This window comes from Primulina eburnea, chromosome 1 (genome assembly GCF_022965805.1).
Source record: "Primulina eburnea isolate SZY01 chromosome 1, ASM2296580v1, whole genome shotgun sequence".
Lineage (NCBI taxonomy): Eukaryota > Viridiplantae > Streptophyta > Magnoliopsida > Lamiales > Gesneriaceae > Primulina > Primulina eburnea.
Window position 1 is genome coordinate 63194749 of NC_133101.1, and position 18172 is coordinate 63212920.

The 18172-nt window shown below is 34.6% G+C and overlaps 2 protein-coding genes and 1 long non-coding RNA gene across 3 annotated transcripts; all 3 read left to right on the forward strand.

Annotated features, from left to right (window-relative positions):
• Positions 1–2475: 2475 nt before the first annotated feature.
• On the forward strand, positions 2476–9652 carry LOC140839803 (ran-binding protein M homolog). The gene is made up of 10 exons (XM_073206759.1): positions 2476–2958; positions 3245–3391; positions 3595–3681; positions 3851–3896; positions 4426–4502; positions 5427–5589; positions 6412–6480; positions 7064–7123; positions 8471–8557; positions 9058–9652. The coding sequence occupies exons 1-10, from the start codon at positions 2573–2575 to the stop codon at positions 9328–9330; spliced, it is 1395 nt and encodes a 464-aa protein (XP_073062860.1). The 5' UTR covers positions 2476–2572; the 3' UTR covers positions 9331–9652.
• A 488-nt stretch (positions 9653–10140) lies between these two features.
• LOC140839809 (uncharacterized) lies at positions 10141–13673 on the forward strand. The gene is made up of 5 exons (XM_073206769.1): positions 10141–10958; positions 11417–11872; positions 12312–12689; positions 12775–12842; positions 13240–13673. The coding sequence occupies exons 1-5, from the start codon at positions 10329–10331 to the stop codon at positions 13457–13459; spliced, it is 1752 nt and encodes a 583-aa protein (XP_073062870.1). The 5' UTR covers positions 10141–10328; the 3' UTR covers positions 13460–13673.
• A 1153-nt stretch (positions 13674–14826) lies between these two features.
• On the forward strand, positions 14827–16177 carry LOC140839818 (uncharacterized). The gene is made up of 2 exons (XR_012119800.1): positions 14827–15079; positions 15842–16177. It is a non-coding gene; the product is annotated as an uncharacterized lncRNA (long non-coding RNA).
• The last annotated feature ends 1995 nt before the right edge of the window (positions 16178–18172 follow it).

The window sequence follows — 18172 nt, forward strand, 5'->3', positions numbered from 1 at the left end:
TGACTACGTAATACAATCGAAGAGCCATTTTCATTGTGGTTCAGTCATGGTTTCACTCACTTTGAATCTCGATTTTTATTTCTTTCTTGATTAGACAATGAAATTAGAGTAGATTTCTTGTGAGACGGTGCCACGAATATTTATCTGTGAAACGGGTCAACTCTACCGATATTCACAATAATAAGTAATACTCTTAGCATAAAAAGTAATATTTTTTCATAGATGATCCAAATAAGATATCCGTCTCACAAAATACGATCCGTGAGACCGTCTCACATAAGTTTTTGCCATGAAATTATTAATGTTTAATTTATTTAGTCTTTTCTTATCTGAAATTACTGATCAACTTGATTACATAAACTTGATTAATATTTTTAGCTCTATGATATGAGTCAAGTTATTTTTTAGTCATCATTTTGGACATATTTAATTTTATTATTTTAATAATAATAGAAATATTTTGAATATCGTGTATTATTTAGTTTTTAATATTATCTTTATTGTATCGATTTAAGTTGACTTAGTTGCATAAAAAATATAAGTATGCATTATGATTTAGGATTTTTTTTTAAAGTTAGTTTTCGACCCAAAAATTGTTAGGATCGGCAAAACATACACGTGTATATATCCTGGAACATGATCTCATCATAATTTTTAGAATATAATAGATTTTCTTCCCGAAATATTTATGAAAAATAAAATTTAACAATAAAATTCGATTAGGTAAAAAGAATGTATATTTAATATACACGCACACGTTACTTACACTAGGATCAATCATAATAATAAATTTAAATTCATATAATATGAACGTCGGTTCGAAATTGAAATTCTAAATCTTTTTCTCAAATCTTATCGATCCATGTTAAGGCAACCTCGGAATATTTTGGTGGTAAGAAATAAGAATACCAGGAAGTGTCAAATTATATTACAAATCCAAATTTATTATATATACCCAACATACGCTATGCATATAAAATTCTTACATACATACATACATATATATATACATACATACACACATATATATATATATATATATATATATACATACATACACACATATATATATATATATATATATATATATGTGTGTATTATCTAGATACTATTATTAAGTGTAATTGATGTAGTAAGAAATTATGATTATTCGGACTACTCTACATGTTCGTAAACAGAGCAAAAACTTGTGTGAGACGGTCTCACGGGTCGTATTTGTGAGACGGATCTCTTATTTGGGTCACACATGAAAAAGTATAACTTTTTATGCTAAGAGTATTATTTTTATTGTGAATATGGGTAGGGTCGACCCGTCTCACAGATTATGACCCGTGAGACGGTCTCACATGAGACTCACTCCGTAAACAGATCCAAGTAATCATACACGAGTATTCCGACTGGCTCATAAGCGAGTCCAAGTTGTTGGTGTAGAGAAAATTTTGTAGGTTATCACCTATGTCACAAACAAACATAAAAAACGTCGGGGTTTGTCTGACGTAGACACTCCGACGCTCAATTCAAAAAGTAATTTAAAGATGTTATGTGAATGCTAAAGAGTTCAAGTATTAAATAATGAGAGTCTCTTGAATAATGAGAATCTTCCTCTATTTATAAATTTTTTGGAATATTAACGAGTTTGAGCTTTTATAAATAATTTGTGACTCGATAATGAATTGAGTCATTTTATTTTATAAAATTACACTTTGTTAAAATATTAATAATTATACCAAATTTGGATAAAAATAAAATATTAGAAAATTCAAGAGTTCGAATGCTTGTGTTATATAAAAATCTAATGTCGGCGTGTGTGTGTGTATATATATATTATTAAATGTAATATTTTTTATTTTATAAATTTTGATTTTGTTAAAAAAAACAGTTATAATTATTTGGATCAAAATAAAATATTAGAAAGTCCAAGATTATCAAAGATATAGTGGCTTATAAACCGTAATGAATAAGTGATGAGATTTCGACTAGAGATTTCAAGAAAAAGAGGAATCGAAGGTAATTTCTGTGAATTTAATTAAGGTTTCATCTTAAAATTATTTATTAAAATGTGTAGATTTTTATTTAAATAGTAAAATGACGAAATTTTTAAGATTCTATAACTTGTGCCTTTGAAATTTGAAATACTCGATTTTAGTTTAATTTTAAATTTTCAAATTCAAATCTTGTTTTTTTTCAAAGAAGAAATGAATTTTAAATATAATTTTTAAATTTTAAATCAAACTAGATAAAATTCTAAATATATATATTTCCAAATATAATTTTAAATCTAATTTTATTTCTAGGTCTAAATTCAAAATTTTAAACATCCAATCACAATGTAAAAGTTGCTCGAATGGATTCATGTGAGATCGTCTCACGGATCATAATCTGTGAGACGGATCAACCCTACCCATATTCACAATAAAAAATAATACTTTCAGCATAAAAAGTAATACATTTTCATGGTGACCCAAATACCGTCTAAGTTGTTCTTGCCCTGTTCCTCAAGATACCTCCTTGATTTCCCCGTCGGAGATTCACATATTTTTTTCTATCGCAATTTTAATCGATCCTTCATAAAATGTCTGAAACTACTTCACAAAATCAATTGCCATTACCTAACGCTTTTGCTGGATCCTACTTCCTCCAGGTTTGGCGCAACACTTCCCAAACCCTATCCCCCGAAAGTAAACACGAATTTGACGAGGATGGTGAGGAGTCTCCCACTACGCTAGATACCGTAAATAGCTCTGGTGGGTTTTCAATGGTAGGGCCCGACAAGCTTTCGGTATCGTATGCAAACGTTAATTTACATGGGCACGACGTCGGAGTCGTGCAGGCGAATCGGGCCGCACCAATGAAGCGGCTGGTTTATTATTTTGAGATCTCAGTGAAGAATGCGGGTGCTAAGGGGCAAATTGCAATCGGATTTACCACTCCTACTTTCAAACTCCGTCGCCAGCCTGGGTGTGTGTATTGTTTTATTATTCTTGTACGTGCGTCTATAGGATATTCATTACCAAGTGATTGCCACGTTTCCAATTTAGGTGGAATAATTTCAAATTTAAAAAAAAACTGCTATACCTGTTAAGAACTAAACCAGTGCATATGGTATAAAATATATATTTAATATTTAGTTGAGACTACAATTTAGCTATTTCTCCTATTTTAGGTTAAAGTTCTCAAGTTTCACAATGTTGGAGTTCTTGTTATTGTATTCTAAAGTCATTGTTGATCCTTCTCTATCTGACAGATGGGAAGCAAATAGTTATGGATATCATGGGGATGATGGGTTAATTTATCGTGGATGCGGAAAGGGAGAGACATTTGGCCCAACTTTCTCAACTGGTGATACAGTGGGAGGTGGTATAAACTATGCTAAACAACAATTTTTTTTCACGTAAGAATTCATTCTTTGGGATTACTTATGAAGTTGGATGCTTTAGTATTTTATAGTGGGCTTGTTGGTTGAGAACAAAGTGTTCTCTAGCTCTTTTTAACTGGTTTCTTAGAAACATATCTTTATTTATTTGGGTTGGGCGTCATATTATTCATTTCTTGGGTTCGCTTGTGAATATTTTTTGAAAATCATCTATGTAACAGGAAAAATGGAGCTATAGTAGGAACTGTTTGTAAAGATATCAAGGGTCCGGTGTTTCCCACGGTTGCTGTTCACAGCCAGAGTGAAGAGTGCGTCATGACAATTATTACATTATTTGTATATATTTTTTAATGTGAGCTATAAGAACATACGTCTTCTTTCCATTTGTGCTCTAATATGATCTCCAAGTCAATGCGATAGCGAGTTTCCTTTAATAATTGAACTTCTTAAGGTCGTGCATTGATCTATTTGTGACAGGATAACTGTTAACTTTGGAAAGGATCCATTTGTTTTCGATCTTAAAGTAAGTTTACCATCCATCTTCTTTTGTTCAATCATCAACGAGCCATCTTAGTTACTCGCCCACTGTCTTTTCCCTTATTATCTACTTGAATCATACTTACTTAATTCATGTTGTACGTGCTCATTTCTGTGAAGCATCCATCGATTTGCTAATACTGCCTTCCCATTTTAGGATCAGAATCATTATGTAGTACTAAAAATTTATTTTCTTTTGATTTAAAGTGCATATTTATTAATCAGGATATGAATTCAATTATTGTCTACTGAACTCCCAATGTGAATGTGTTCGGCCTCTCAAATTGAGGTGAAAAATTAATCTACAGCCTCTGTGTTTTCTCGATGAAAGAATTTTCATACACCGTTTTCTTTCAATTACAAATCTGTTGCATAATCCTTATTCATCATGTGCTGTAAATTAGGACATAAATTTTTTTATAAAATGCCAATTTGCACGTTAATACATTTCGAATTTTCGAGCGATTCAAATGCTACATTTCTTTATGGTCTCTTGTGTTTGTCAAACCAAACAGGCATATGAAGCAAACCATAGATCAAGGCAGCAGATAGATATCAACAAAATCTCAGTGCCACAGGATGCTGGTTATGAGTAAGTAAGAAAAAACTATTCACAAATTGTTTCAAAATTTACAGTTGTTTTTTTTAGTATTAATACTCATTTTAAGGTCTCGCAAATGGTTTCCGCTTAATTATGCAAGATGACACTCTAATTTTTTCTTTTCACCACGCTTTCTCTCCATTGAGTCACAATCCTATAAGACTCAGTCATCGGCAATAATTAACTTTTAAATTCTTAGTCACGTAGTGAGTGGCTTTTTCAAACATACAAAGAGCATATTGGTATTATTGGCTTGTTGGGTATTGTTGTTATCATTCATAAAGAATTGGGTCAAACATAAATGCTCTGTTTGGCTGGGCCTTAGGAGTTCAACTCTAGAGCCCAACCAGTGTCTGGCTTCAAATTTCAAAGGTCTCAAGTTTTTTTACTCTACTGAAGTTCTCATCATGTCATAAGGTCTCAAGTTTTTTAACTCTACTGAAGTTCTCATCATGTCATATTTCAAATCAGCTATTTGCACCATAATGTCACACATTATTTCTTCTTTTTCTATGTTCTTCTACTAAGTGGCGTAGCCACTTTCATTGGCCCAGGTAACCTCATTATTTTTTTAAAATTTTTATATGTAAATTTTGGATAATTCTGTATTAATTTGATATTAGCCCAGGTGGTTAATTTTAAAAAATTAAAAGATTATAGAGTTTCCAATCTTAGGCGGATAGTTCGAAATTCTTGGCTCTGCCATTGCTTCTACTTATCATAAGACTATTCGTTTCCATGTATTCATCACACCATATCTCTTTTCACATATCGCATCAATTTCCATAATTTAAGTCCAAATACCATTTCAAAACCATTTTTTTACATTTTTCTCGAAACTTTTGAGTTGAGTAGGTTAAGCAAAACAAAACGCCACCAAATTCTTTGACAAATTTCATTTGTATTTTGTTCCAGAATAGTTCGGTCCTATTTACAACACAATGGGTATGAAGAAACACTTAAGCTATTCGACATGGCTAGTAAAAGTACGGTTCCTCCAATTTCTTTAGTATCAGAAATTGGCTGCGGTGAAGAAGATTCTGTGTATGCTCTGAATCAAAGGAGGACTCTTCGTCAGGTTTATGCCAAATAATATAACTGTTCACTGAAACTAGTTTATTGAAGTCACAATTTAGTTTATATTTTCTTAAGATTTCAGCAGGGACTGTCTTCTGCACTATTGAATTTGAAAAATGCTTAGCGTCATTTTACTTTTTATCTTCTCCCTTTTTGCAAGGGTTAAAAATAGTTTTTGAGTTATATGCAGTTCCTACTTCCTAATGAAATTTAGTTTTTCCTCTTGTGGATTTAATAAGCAACTTTACAGAATATAACTGGAGCATGTTAGGTTTTCATTGGTACGTGCACAACACAAATGTTCTTCACTGTTCATTGGACATTCATTCAATCATTGTATGTTAGTTCGTGAAGTCATGGGCATTGATTCTTTATAGTTTTGTCGTACTGCCTGGTTCATATGGCCTTGTGCTACAAATAGCACGTGCTTCGGTCTGCAGATGCCCTTAGGCGCTCATTGTATCATTATGACTAGATGTAAATCAAAATTGGCACTGTTATACTGAGTTTAAAAGGAATGGTGTCAGTTGATAATTTCATAACAACCAATATTTGTCTTAGCTTATTGGGCGTCAACTAATTTAGCTATCATGCTTGAGAGTTCAAGATGGGTTGTCATTTGTCTACTCCTAATATATTGGAGAAAATTCACGAAAAAGTGGTGGCTATAGGCAGGTTCGACTGGATCAACCACAATTTTTTGACTAATTGCCTCTTGGAGAGAGATGAAAGTTTTGTTTTCCCATGGGTTTATTTATCATATTTGATTTGCAACTTTTGCACACGGATAGCAATTGATAGTATCCTCCTCTCGTTCATGTAGCTAATAAGGTGTGGCCGGGTTGATGATGCATTTGCAAAAATTCAGGAATGGTATCCTCAAATTATTCAGGTAGCTTATCTCGAGCCTTTTCTTTGTTAACTTAATGGCATGGCTTTTTTATTAATATTATTATATCTGTAGCTTCTTATGAATCTTATCGAGAACCGTTCTCTATTTTTTTCACCTTCACTCTCTTGAGACACCTCTCATCCTTAGCTGAAAATTTTCTGTTACTATTCTTTTGGCCTGATGTGTATCTCATAAAAACAGATCGACTCCACCTGAAATTTGGAATTGGTACACTTGGCAATATGAATGGTTCAAAGATAAAAGAACTAATTATTGATCTTTTGTGAAGAGGTCGAGTTTTAGTTTGAGTAGTTGGTGATAGATCCACCATATGAGTATTCTAGGATCTCCTGGTTTTATCTACACAAGACCCTGGTTTTGTCTACACAAGACCATCTCCGAGATTATTTATTTGCGTCCTTGTTTTTTTAAACTGAATGTCATGAATTATCTTTGCTATCGCTCCTTGTTCTCACATTATCTTCCTTTTCATTCGAGTTTTATCTTCAGATTGTCACTACTTAGTTTGCTGTTATGGCAATACCTTTTTGACTATTCTTAATGATTCTGTTGTTCTCTGCAGGATGATGCATCGATTATTTGTTTTTTGCTACATTGTCAAAAATTTGTTGAGCTAGTTCGGGTAAATATTTTTTTCGTAATACTCTAACCTAGCTTAGGCATGTCATGGGTCTACGTTATACACCCTTTTCTTTCCATGTGGGATTGTCTGCACTTAAGATTTTGATGCTAAAAAGTGATGATTTGGTTTTTACCACACCTTGCCCATATTTGATGTAGAAACTTGTCAGCATGCTTATATGTCAGTGCTTTTGTGGAGTATCCTATAATCAGCCGGAAGTGGATCACTAATCAATTGCAAGACTAATGATGAAGCTTAACCAGGATAAAAAAATAGAGCTGCCATAACCTTATATTGTGTATCTTTTCCTTTAGGTTGTGTTTGGATGGATTTGATTTCAAATCCATTATTTCCATTTTTTTGATTGTTTAGATGGACTAAATCAGTAATTTTTAAATCCACTATATATAAAGTTAAGCATTTTTTATAGTATTTGTGATAGATTTCAAATGACACTCTTCTTGAGTATATTTGAAATTCGTTCTTCGAATCCCCTTCAAATCAAATCTCTTCCTATAAATCAAGTCCTTCCATTTTTATCCAAATGCTATCTTATATATTTGTCCTATTTTATTGTGCAGTGTTTTAAAAAGCATAGCAGCGTTGGCCCGTAGCGTTTTGTCCTGTCATAGCATAGCGTAAATAGCGCATAGCGTAAGCTATTCACACGTCAGTTAGTTAATTTATTTAATTTAAAAATATAGAAACTTTTATAAATAAACAAGTGAGATAATTAGCCATAAAACCATAATAATTCATCTTTACATGCCAAAATAAGTCAATCTACGAGCCAAATCAGATCTAGGGTTCCAACTTTGCCTCTGAAATCGGCTCTGAACACTTGGTGACCGTTATTCGCTTGGGAAGTCTGAAATCAGCTCTGAAATTTCTTTTTTGGCTCAAATCTGCCAATTTATGGACCTATGTGGCTCTCGCTCTCCATAATGCGCTATAGCTCGCTATTTAAAACACTGATTTTGGGGCAGGACCGTTTTGGTATTATTTTGGTATCTACGTTTTTCCTCTTTTAAAGTCATCGTGCATCCATTTTTACCAAGAAAAATGAATTTACTTTAAAAAAGGATGTCATTGAAGAAATTAGGAATTAATATTTAAGTGGTCAGTTAAATATGATTAGCATAAAATTTAATTCTTCATTCTTTATTTCATGGTCCAACTCAATGCTTTATGTTAAGAATTTTTTAATCTAGAATTTATTTGAATAATTATGTTTGAATATGCAGTTTATTCTTCCCCTTTTTGGAAAAGGGGGAATTTAGCCTCGTATATAAGAGTGGCAATTTTCCCGTGAAATTCTGATTTTTTATTTTTCTGAATTTGTGTCAGGGTGGAAAGTTAGAGGAAGCTATTCTTTATGGCAGAAGGGAGTTTCATAAGTTCAAGATTTCATCAGATTTTGATGACTTAGTTAAGGTAGAGTAAAGAAGACTTGATGTTTTACTTTAATCTCTGACACGCGCAGTTACTAATGTTTGTGGCCGTATGTTCTTCATAAACTGCTTACATGAACCTATTGACTGTTAGCTTGTGTGGTTCCTAAAGAATAAGGATACACATGTAGCAAACAATTTTATACAAGCTATCTTTGTTGAGACCAATTTGAGAAGTTCGCTTATTGGCTTTTCTCCTTGCGAGTGTTGTTGGGTGCATACGTAGATTTTTACCTCTAGGATGTGGAGTTGGCTTTGGTGGCCATATGATGTTGACATCGGCTGGACAGAACCCCTAGAGCATTTGTTCTGAGAAAAGATGCAGGAAAATTGCTACATAGGATATGGCTTACTTGTCCCGTTGACTGTCTTGTGTTGGTTGTCTATGTTGCAAATCCCTTTTGCCTTCTGTTTTGGCACGAGGATGGATTTTGAACCACTGTTTGTTTTATGACTTTAGCTATGTGTTTCTTCTCCTGCCAGGATTGTGCAGCATTGCTAGCTTATGAACAACCACACAAATCCTCTGTTGGATATCTTCTTCTTGATTCTCAACGGGAGCTGGTGGCTGATGCAGTCAACGCCATGATTTTGTCAACTAATCCACACACGAAAAACTCTAGACGTAACATTCTCTCATCTCTTGAGATGCTAATAAGACAGCTTGCAGCTTGCTTCTTAGAGAAAAGGTCCCTGAATGGAGATCAAGGCGAGGGTTTCCATCTGCACAGAATTCTTGAGAGTGGTAAGAAGTGATTGAACATACTGTGACGACCTTAACTGTAAATAAATATATTAGTTCAGTCAAATCTTTCAGAATTCCGCAGCCCTTTATAAAACCATTGTAGATGGACTGACACAACTGGAAGCCTTTTAACTCTCCTCATTTGCAATAGTGTTTGAAATTGTTTTCATTTTGTTGTTTATTTATTATGTTCACGTCCCAGGATAGCAGAATGAATGAGTGAATGGTGTTAATCTACTTCTCATTTTACGTTAAGAGATCTGAGCAATTTAATTTAGATCGTAGTGCGTAACGGTGGATTGTTATCGGAATTTGAATCATTTTTATTTTAGGTCTCTTGGCAGAGGAAAATATTTTGTATTTGTACACTATTTTCATCTATAGGTAATGATATGTTCCATTGTGTTGTGTTCACGACATGTCTTCTTTGGGTGTGTCTCAAATACACAAATAATAAAAAAAAAAAGTGATGCACAGCTCTCTTCTGCTGGGGAGTTCAGGATCGGATGGATTGATAATTGTTGAATTTTACGTTATGTTATCAAAACCATTATATATTAACTTTTGTTGAAGTTTGTTTCAAATTTGTTCTGTCATATTTTATAATTAATATTATTAAATCTCATATCATATTTAATTATATAAATATTATAACTAAATCAAAATTTAAATATTCATATATTATGTTATATATATATATATATGCACGTGTGTTCCAAGTCGTGTGTATGTGTGTATATATATTGTCATTAGTTATAAAAAAATGATTATATTTAATCAATAAATAAAGTAAATTGTCCCCCAAAATAGGGATATGTATGTCTATTGATGCCGCCTGTAAGCTGTGGCAAGAATTCGTGTTGTCTCCATTTATTTAGTCCAAACCCTAAAGACCGCTGCTTTCTCCACTCCCCAAAAACCCTTTGGCGTCTCAAAACCTTTGTTTTCCTACATATAAACAAACTCAGATATATTATTTGGATTTGTGGGTGTGAGATGCGCCGCAGCGATGCAGAAGTTGCTGAGCAGAACTCCATGTGCCCCTGGCCCCCCTATTTTATCTGTTAACACTCTGCCCTTTCATGCTTCTTGCTTTTTCTCTTCTGGGTTTTTCAGCGGTGCCTCCAATTTGGTCCCAAAAATGTCGTCCTCCGCTTCCGTTCTCCGTCACCCTCATCAACACACCCATTTTCAGAGAAGCCCCTTTTCCACCTCGACAGCTCGGAGCCTCAGGGTTATGAGAATTTCCGCCTCCGGTTTATGGGCTGACAACTGCTGGAGCTTTCGTTATGGTGGCAATTTGGTGCCTTCGAGGGCTTGGGTTGTTTTGGAGAATAACGCTTATGGTTGTACTGTTGGGTGCAGACTGAGGGCGTGGTTTACTACGCTTGCCGAAAATTCGGGTAATGGAGGTGAGTTATCCCCGGATGGCGGGAATGATGTAGAGAATGTGAAAGTGGCGGCTGAGGAGAGACGGGTGCTGCGGAGGCGAGGCGGGATTAGTGGTGGTGATGGAGTGGTGGTGTTGTCGAGCCCTGATTTGTTGAAGATTCCAGGAGTAGGACCAAGAAATTTGAGGAAGCTGGTCGATAAAGGTTTTGAAGGTGTTGCTGAGCTCAAACAGCTTTACAAAGAGAAGGTACATAATTAACCTGTGTTATTTATGTTCAAGAGGTTTAGTTATTTTGTTTATCCCTGTGTTGTAGATTTGGATTTTGTGAATCTGTATTTAAATTCTATGTGAGGAGTTGGATTTGTTTTAGTGGCCTTCCACTGTTGGTGAAATGGAAGTAATGGGAAGACGGAAGCGTGCGGTTATTGGCGGCATTTCCTTACGTTTGGTGACCTGATTTTGATTTTTTTAAATAAATCGAAGTTAAACACGAAGTTAGAAGGAAAAAAATAAGTTCTTTAGCTGGCTTGGTACAAAGTATTTTGTAAAGGAGGCGAATAAAATCGAATATCATTTTAGGCTGTTGCAAAATGTTTACCAGCTTTCAAATTTTTTTAACAAGTGTGGGGAAATTGTAGTAAACATACGAGTAAAGATGTTTTTCTTAGATTGCTTTGACGACAGAATGCATATTTTTGTTGCAGTTTTTTGGAAAATCCAGTCAGAAAATGGTGGAGTTCTTACAGAGTTCTGTTGGAATCATACACAAACACCATGCTGAGAGTATAACTACATTTATCAAGCAGAGTGTGGACGAAGAGCTGAAGGAGAATGATTTGAAGCTGGTCCAAAAGAAGCGTATCACTTTTTGCGTGGAAGGAAATATCAGTGTTGGAAAGACCACGTTTTTGCAAAGAATAGCCAATGAAACACTAGAGCTAAGAGATCTTGTGGAGATTGTTCCTGAACCCATTGACAAGTGGCAAAATGTTGGTCCGGACCACTTCAATATTTTAGATGCATTTTATGCTGAGCCAGAGAGATATGCCTATACCTTTCAAAACTATGTGTTTGTGACAAGAGTTATGCAGGAAAGAGAGTCATCTGGTGGTATCAAACCACTCAGACTGATGGAGAGAAGTGTCTTCAGTGATAGAATGGTAAGTGTCTACCTTTTATTAATCCTGCTTTCATTATCTTATTAACATGAAGAAATGCTTTTCTTTTCCATTGGTCTATCACTAGATATGCTGCTTTTTTCCCTGCGATTTTTTTTCCTTTTTCCCAGTGTATATTTTCGAGGTAATATCAATGCTTAATGCATTTTGGTATGGTGGGATATTTCCATGAAAAATGGCAGTTTGTTTAAGTATCACTTTTGACAATCAAATATTAGAAGCAGCCAGGAAAATTTTAATCAACCATAATGTGATTCAGTTATTTGGGGTAATCGGCCACTCAAAATAATCGTGTCATCCACTGAATCCATGTCCCAAGACTTCTGCACGGTCTCTGAACTCAAGTCTCTGCTTTCTAGTGAAGCATCAGTGTTTTCGTCGGGTTATTTTAGCCTTGCTGATATTGTCTTTTGTTTTGAAGGTCTTTGTGAGAGCCGTGCACGAGGCAAAGTGGATGAATGAGATGGAGATCAGCATTTACGACTCGTGGTTCGATCCCGTTGTTTCAAGTTTGCCTGGTCTTATCCCTGATGGTTTTATTTATCTGCGTGCAAGCCCTGATACTTGCCACAAGCGTATGATGCTGCGAAAGAGAGAAGAGGAAGGTGGAGTGTCTCTAAAATATTTACAAGACTTGCATGAAAAGCATGAAAGCTGGCTTTTCCCCTTCCAAAGTGGAAATCATGGAGTGCTGTCTGTGAGCAAGGTAACCAACAGCATAGACTGGAGCTTACACCCCAAGATAAGGGATCGTGTGTTTTATTTGGATGGCGATCATTTGCACTCAAGCATCCAAAAGGTATAGTCTATGCTTGATTTTGACTTTATTCTACAAATAATTGTTGCATTGAATCTTGAACTTACTTTTGATTGGTGATGAGTAGGTTCCTGCCTTGGTTCTTGACTGCGAGCCAGACATTGATTTTAGCAGAGACACAGAAGCAAAGGAGGAGTATGTTATCTTCCCTGTTCTTTCATGCGTACTTTTGGATATTTGTTTCAGGATGAGCAAGAAAATTTTGTAGTATGATAAATACTATTTTTAATTGATGCTGTCTCAACCCTCAAAGTTGCTCTTTGTTTTTAATTCGAGGGTCTAATCTTTATTTTAATCCGCCTACCATAATTATCTTGTACATCATTGATCATCATCTCTATTTCCATATTCTTGGGACATACTTAAGCATGAAGATGGCTTTGATTTCGGTAAAAGTTGGCTGCACGTGAGGATATCATCACCAAGAATGCTAGTATCGTTGCTTCATTAAATATTTCCCCAGACAGCATCTGATGATATTTTGATTCGATCACTTCTCATTTTGTGACTTGCAATATTGTTGCTGGTGCAGGTATGCCCGCCAAGTTGCAGAATTTTTCGAATTTGTGAAGGTAAACAAAGAAATTTCTGCTTCAAATACTGGAGAAGATGCCACAAAGAGCAATCATCCTCAAGTGTTGTTACCACACAATGGAAATTTGTGGATGCCTGGCACACAGCCTTTCCCAAGTTCAGCCCTCAAGTCTTTGGATTTTAGACGATCCACCACCACCCCGTTTTCTCCTCAGTGATGTTAACTCTTTAGTTGGATCTGTGCATGTAAAAATCTGTTAGCTAGCTAGCTTGTTATTTAACCACTAGATTTTAGTGTGCAGAGACGGCTGTGTAATATAATGTGAATTGTGGTTCCTTGTGAAAATAATTAGCTTTTCAATGTCTGTCAAATTTGGAAGATATGGTGTGGTTCCAATGAAGAATATGAAATGCCCATGGTTCTGTATGATCTTCCATTCTTCTTTTTATTTTTTACATTTTGACTAAGAAGTAATAATTATGCAATTGATTATTTCATTATGTCATTAATACCTATCCAAAATAATATTAAGAATAAGTGTCGTCGATACGTTTATGTAGTACGATTTCAAAATTCAAAGCTTAATGACTGCCTTTACCTGTTTACCACAATGGGTCAATGTTTTAATTGTTCTTGAGAGAGAATTTATTCTTATACTTCAGTTTTTTTTTTTTATATTTATTGTGTTATACTAGAAAATTAGTTCCACGTAACTGTCCATGTTACAAGACTAATTGACTATCTTATTCTATTTTATTGATTTTAATTAGCTTAAAATTTAATTTTTAATCTCGTAATTTGCATTTTTATCAATTTTAGTCATGTTAATCAATTTACGTTCTTAATATATTAATTTACATTTTTTCGCGATATCTGTAAAAAATTTTACCCAAAATTTGACCACGGTGGATTTTAGTGGAAAAATAGCACACGTGACTTTTTTTTTTTAAAAAAAAACAATCCACCTAAGCAAATGAAATTTAAAAAAAATAAAGTCACGTTTCTTACAATTAAAAATAATAAAAACATCTACATTCAGTAACCAAAGCTTGAAATCTGCATTTTTTGGAGTTTTTCTCCCCATTTCATTTGCTTAAGTTGAATTTTTTTAAGAAAACTACACACTAATTTTCTACCAAAAATCAAAATCCAAAAATTAATTTTCTACCTTCAACATATCCGGACAAAAAAAGACCGAAATTGGGGAAAAAAACAAGTTACAACCACTAAGGTTGGAAATTGACTCATAACTGATAACATAATAACATGATTAAAATTAAACATATGCAAAATACGATATCAAAAAGTACATTTTCCTTTTATTTAAACTATTTTAAATTTTAAACTTATTCTATCTTGTTTTTCTTAGCGAAATTGTTGATGAAAATTTGATCAAACAATAATAAAATTAGCCATCTCCAATAGATATTGAAGAAAATTATTCTGAAAACTACTTTCATTGCCTCTTAAAAAAATCATCTTTTTGTCAGTCGAAGGAAAATTCAAATATGAAAGTCAAGCCAATTTTTATTAATAGTTGGGCTCTCTTTTTTAAAAAAGGTGTTGGGTGTCGGCCCATTTATTAGCCCAACACATGAAGCCCAAAACAGTTGTTCACACGCCGATCACAAACTCACAATTACCCTTTTCCTGTACCATTTCCTTCTTCGATTCTGCCTCGCAGGAAATTGAAGACACAAATCAGAAGCAGATTCTCTTGTCTTGATTTTGCGTTGAAAGTTTTGATTTAAGAGAGGAATGGCAATGAACAACGGATTGAAATCGTGTGCATCCAAGCTGCTATGTTCTTCCACACAACCATTTCTCGCTAAATCAGGTTTCCGCCTTGGCTCTTTACGCTTTTCCGCATCGTATTTGTTCTTTATTCAATATACCGTGAAAAAATCAGTTCTTTATGATTGATTCATTTATGGGTTCTTTATCTTATGTTTTCTGATCTGTTGTTTCAGCGTCTAGATTAATTTTATCCTGCTCATTGGTAGTGAATTTCGGTATAGATCATGAGTATGTTCATATTTCAATGGTTAAATTTTGTAGATATATAATTTCAAAGACCTAAATTTTGCTGTATCGGATGACATTATAGCGTGCACAAACCATCTTCAGAAGTTGATATATCGCCGATGAAAAGTCTTATTAGATCCTATTGTCCATCAATGTCCGTGTAAATCTTGAATTTACTTTATAAGTTGTTTTTTTACCCAACAGATTTCACTCTTTTATCAACTAATTCACTAACTACTACGGAGTACAGATATCTCCTTCCATTTATCAATTGGATTCAACAATTTATGACAAAATTAAATTTCAACACCTATGTAGTACTTTTTATCCCCCTGTGGGCTGCATGACTACTTATATTACTAACTTCCAATACGACCTGCCTTCCTCCTCTCACTTCCATTGAAACGTGGCCATTATCCAATCATGATTTTTTTACAAGTTCCCTTTTAGCTACTTGCTCCAGCATCATATCAAGTTGATTGCTCTTCTGGGTACATTCCCCCAGAGCACCAAAGGATGCTGCTTTTAGCAATATTTAACTCGTGGAGTTGTGTCGTTTGTTGTATTCTGACAGTTAACAGGGGCATTCACTCAACTGGGGTAAAGAAAATGGGAGGAGGACACGGTCATGACGAGCCATTCTACCTTCACGCAAAGCATATGTACAACTTGGACAGGATGAAAAATCAGAAACTGACAATGACTCTCGGGGTACTTACAGCATTTAGTATTGGCGTTGGTGTCCCAATTTATGCTGTCATATTTCAGCAGAGGAAGACTGGATCAGCTTAAAATTTTCTTTTTAAACTCTCTTTTCCTGCAATAACAGATACTATTTTGAAATGTTCTCTGTAAACGTTCAGAAGGCATGAATTCCCGTTTCATTGAATTGCTCGGTTTTCTGCTTTCACTTTGCTACCTGCTGTTTATCATCTTTGTAAGTCTGAAATAGTAATTGTTTTCTGTTTTATCAATAAAATTTCTTGTTTGTAAATGTTTGTATTCATTCTTAGGGGGTGTTTTCCATCTCTGAAGTGCAAACAAACATTACCATCTTATTTTTATTTCTTTCTGAAAATTGAATCTGAAGTCCTTAACGGAAGAATAGTACACACTTGATGGGTGTCATCTTTGTGAGTGCAAAGGTGTATCATTTTTTATAAGACTTCAGCCAAGTTCTCTGAAATACTCGTGAAATCATGAAGTTGCACAGATAGAAAATTGTACTGAACCGAGTTGAACTCCATTTATACATGTTTTTTTTTATATCAGAACTCCATTTATACATGTAGCTAAATAGAAATAGCTAACTGTACTGAAATTACATGTTCACTTGGTTAACAGCTATTTCATTTGCGGTGTAACTGTGCAAGTTATTAACTTATTGTAAAGGCTCAAAGAATTGCTATGTTTCACCAGTTAAGGACATACATGAATCATGTGTATGGGAATGTCGTCCGTTTATTTTCTATTTGTTTCTTGTGGATTCAACGAAAATACAAGCATGTCACTCTAACAGATGTCGTTCATTTGGCCCCCTCATCTTTGTTGCCTATGTGCCTATAGTGTCGTGGTGTAGAGCATGGAGAAGACAATCACCTCTAAGTAAAACAATGAAATTTATCATGAATAGGTTTTCTGAATATAATGTGCAAGTTATGTTTCGCCGAAATGTTTGATATTATCACATGCTTGCGTCCATTTCAGTTACATTCCCGGCACCACACCGACTATTTTGTATATGGAGAAGTACTTCCTAGCTAGCATTTTATGTTTGATAAAATTGAAGCGAGCCTTCGGAAAGTTTGTTCATCGCAAGGAAGAATGATTCTACCACTATTGCCAAACCCGTACTCTTCCGCAGCTCTATCAAGAAGTCTCTGAAACATAGGAGTTTTCAAGAAAAACGTGGGGACCTCAAATCTTGCCATTTCACTGCCCACGTAAACCACAAAATGCCCCTTTGGAGCGATCTTCCTGCGGACTTCATCACCAGTTACTAATTCCTTCGGCATTATTGGTGGATGATCAAATATATGAAATAAAAGGATGGAGAATATGGATAGCAAGCATGGATGTCCCAACTACAAGGAAGGGATTCGGAAGTACCTATATTTATAGTTAAGGTTACGCAGACACACACGTTTGTGTATGATTGTTTGCGTGCTTGGCACATGGTGTCACTGAATATGATTTGGTTCAGTAATAATTTTGCCATAATTGCATGCATGCATTTTCCTTCTGCATTCATTTTGCAGCAACTGCGTGAATTAGCTAGCAAGCTAGGAGTTCGTGCAGCCCATATCAGATCACCCAAGATAAGATATACTAAGATTTGAATTATTTAATACCTATTCTCGGGGTGTCTGTCTCTAGGCTTCATAATATACTAAAGCCACCCCCATAGCAAGCACATGAAAAAAATTAATCTTCTGGCTTCTTGAAAGAAACATGAAATGGTACGAGCCTTAGCGCATAAATTTTATAATCCATAAATATTCGAAATTTATGACTCAAAGGGTGTTTGAGTTGGTGAAGTGAGCGCTCGACAAATTATCATGAATCGTTTTCTCATACCAGTATCTTCTTGGGCGTGCGGCTTACTTGATTAACATAATTTACACATGATTTGCAGATTATTATATTAGCCCAGTATATATCAAAGAATAGAGAAAAAAAAAACAATTTACACGAATTGTTGACACATGTAATGAATATGTGTTGAAGAGTCGGCTCCATTCCTACTGGATTTTCTACTTATTGCATCCATTGAATAATGCAGTTTGTGTAACATGTACGTTCTGTAGTAGATTCAAGAATTTGATTCAACATGCATAAGCTGGTATATATTAAATATCGACATTTACATCCACGGAAACCATGTAGGCATGTACTAGATTGAACT

What these genes read in the sequence shown, in the direction of transcription:
- LOC140839809 (XM_073206769.1), top strand. Translation starts at nt 10,329, where the DNA reads ATGCAGAAGTTGCTGAGCAGAACTCCATGTGCCCCTGGCCCCCCTATT. An exon ending in AACAGCTTTACAAAGAGAAG is followed by an intron (nt 10,959 to 11,416) that starts GTACATAATTAA and finishes TTTTTGTTGCAG; the next exon opens with TTTTTTGGAAAATCCAGTCA. An exon ending in GACACAGAAGCAAAGGAGGA is followed by an intron (nt 12,843 to 13,239) that starts GTATGTTATCTT and finishes TTGCTGGTGCAG; the next exon opens with GTATGCCCGCCAAGTTGCAG.
- LOC140839803 (XM_073206759.1), top strand. Translation starts at nt 2,573, where the DNA reads ATGTCTGAAACTACTTCACAAAATCAATTGCCATTACCTAACGCTTTT. An exon ending in CATTTGTTTTCGATCTTAAA is followed by an intron (nt 3,897 to 4,425) that starts GTAAGTTTACCA and finishes CAAACCAAACAG; the next exon opens with GCATATGAAGCAAACCATAG. An exon ending in CCACAGGATGCTGGTTATGA is followed by an intron (nt 4,503 to 5,426) that starts GTAAGTAAGAAA and finishes ATTTTGTTCCAG; the next exon opens with AATAGTTCGGTCCTATTTAC.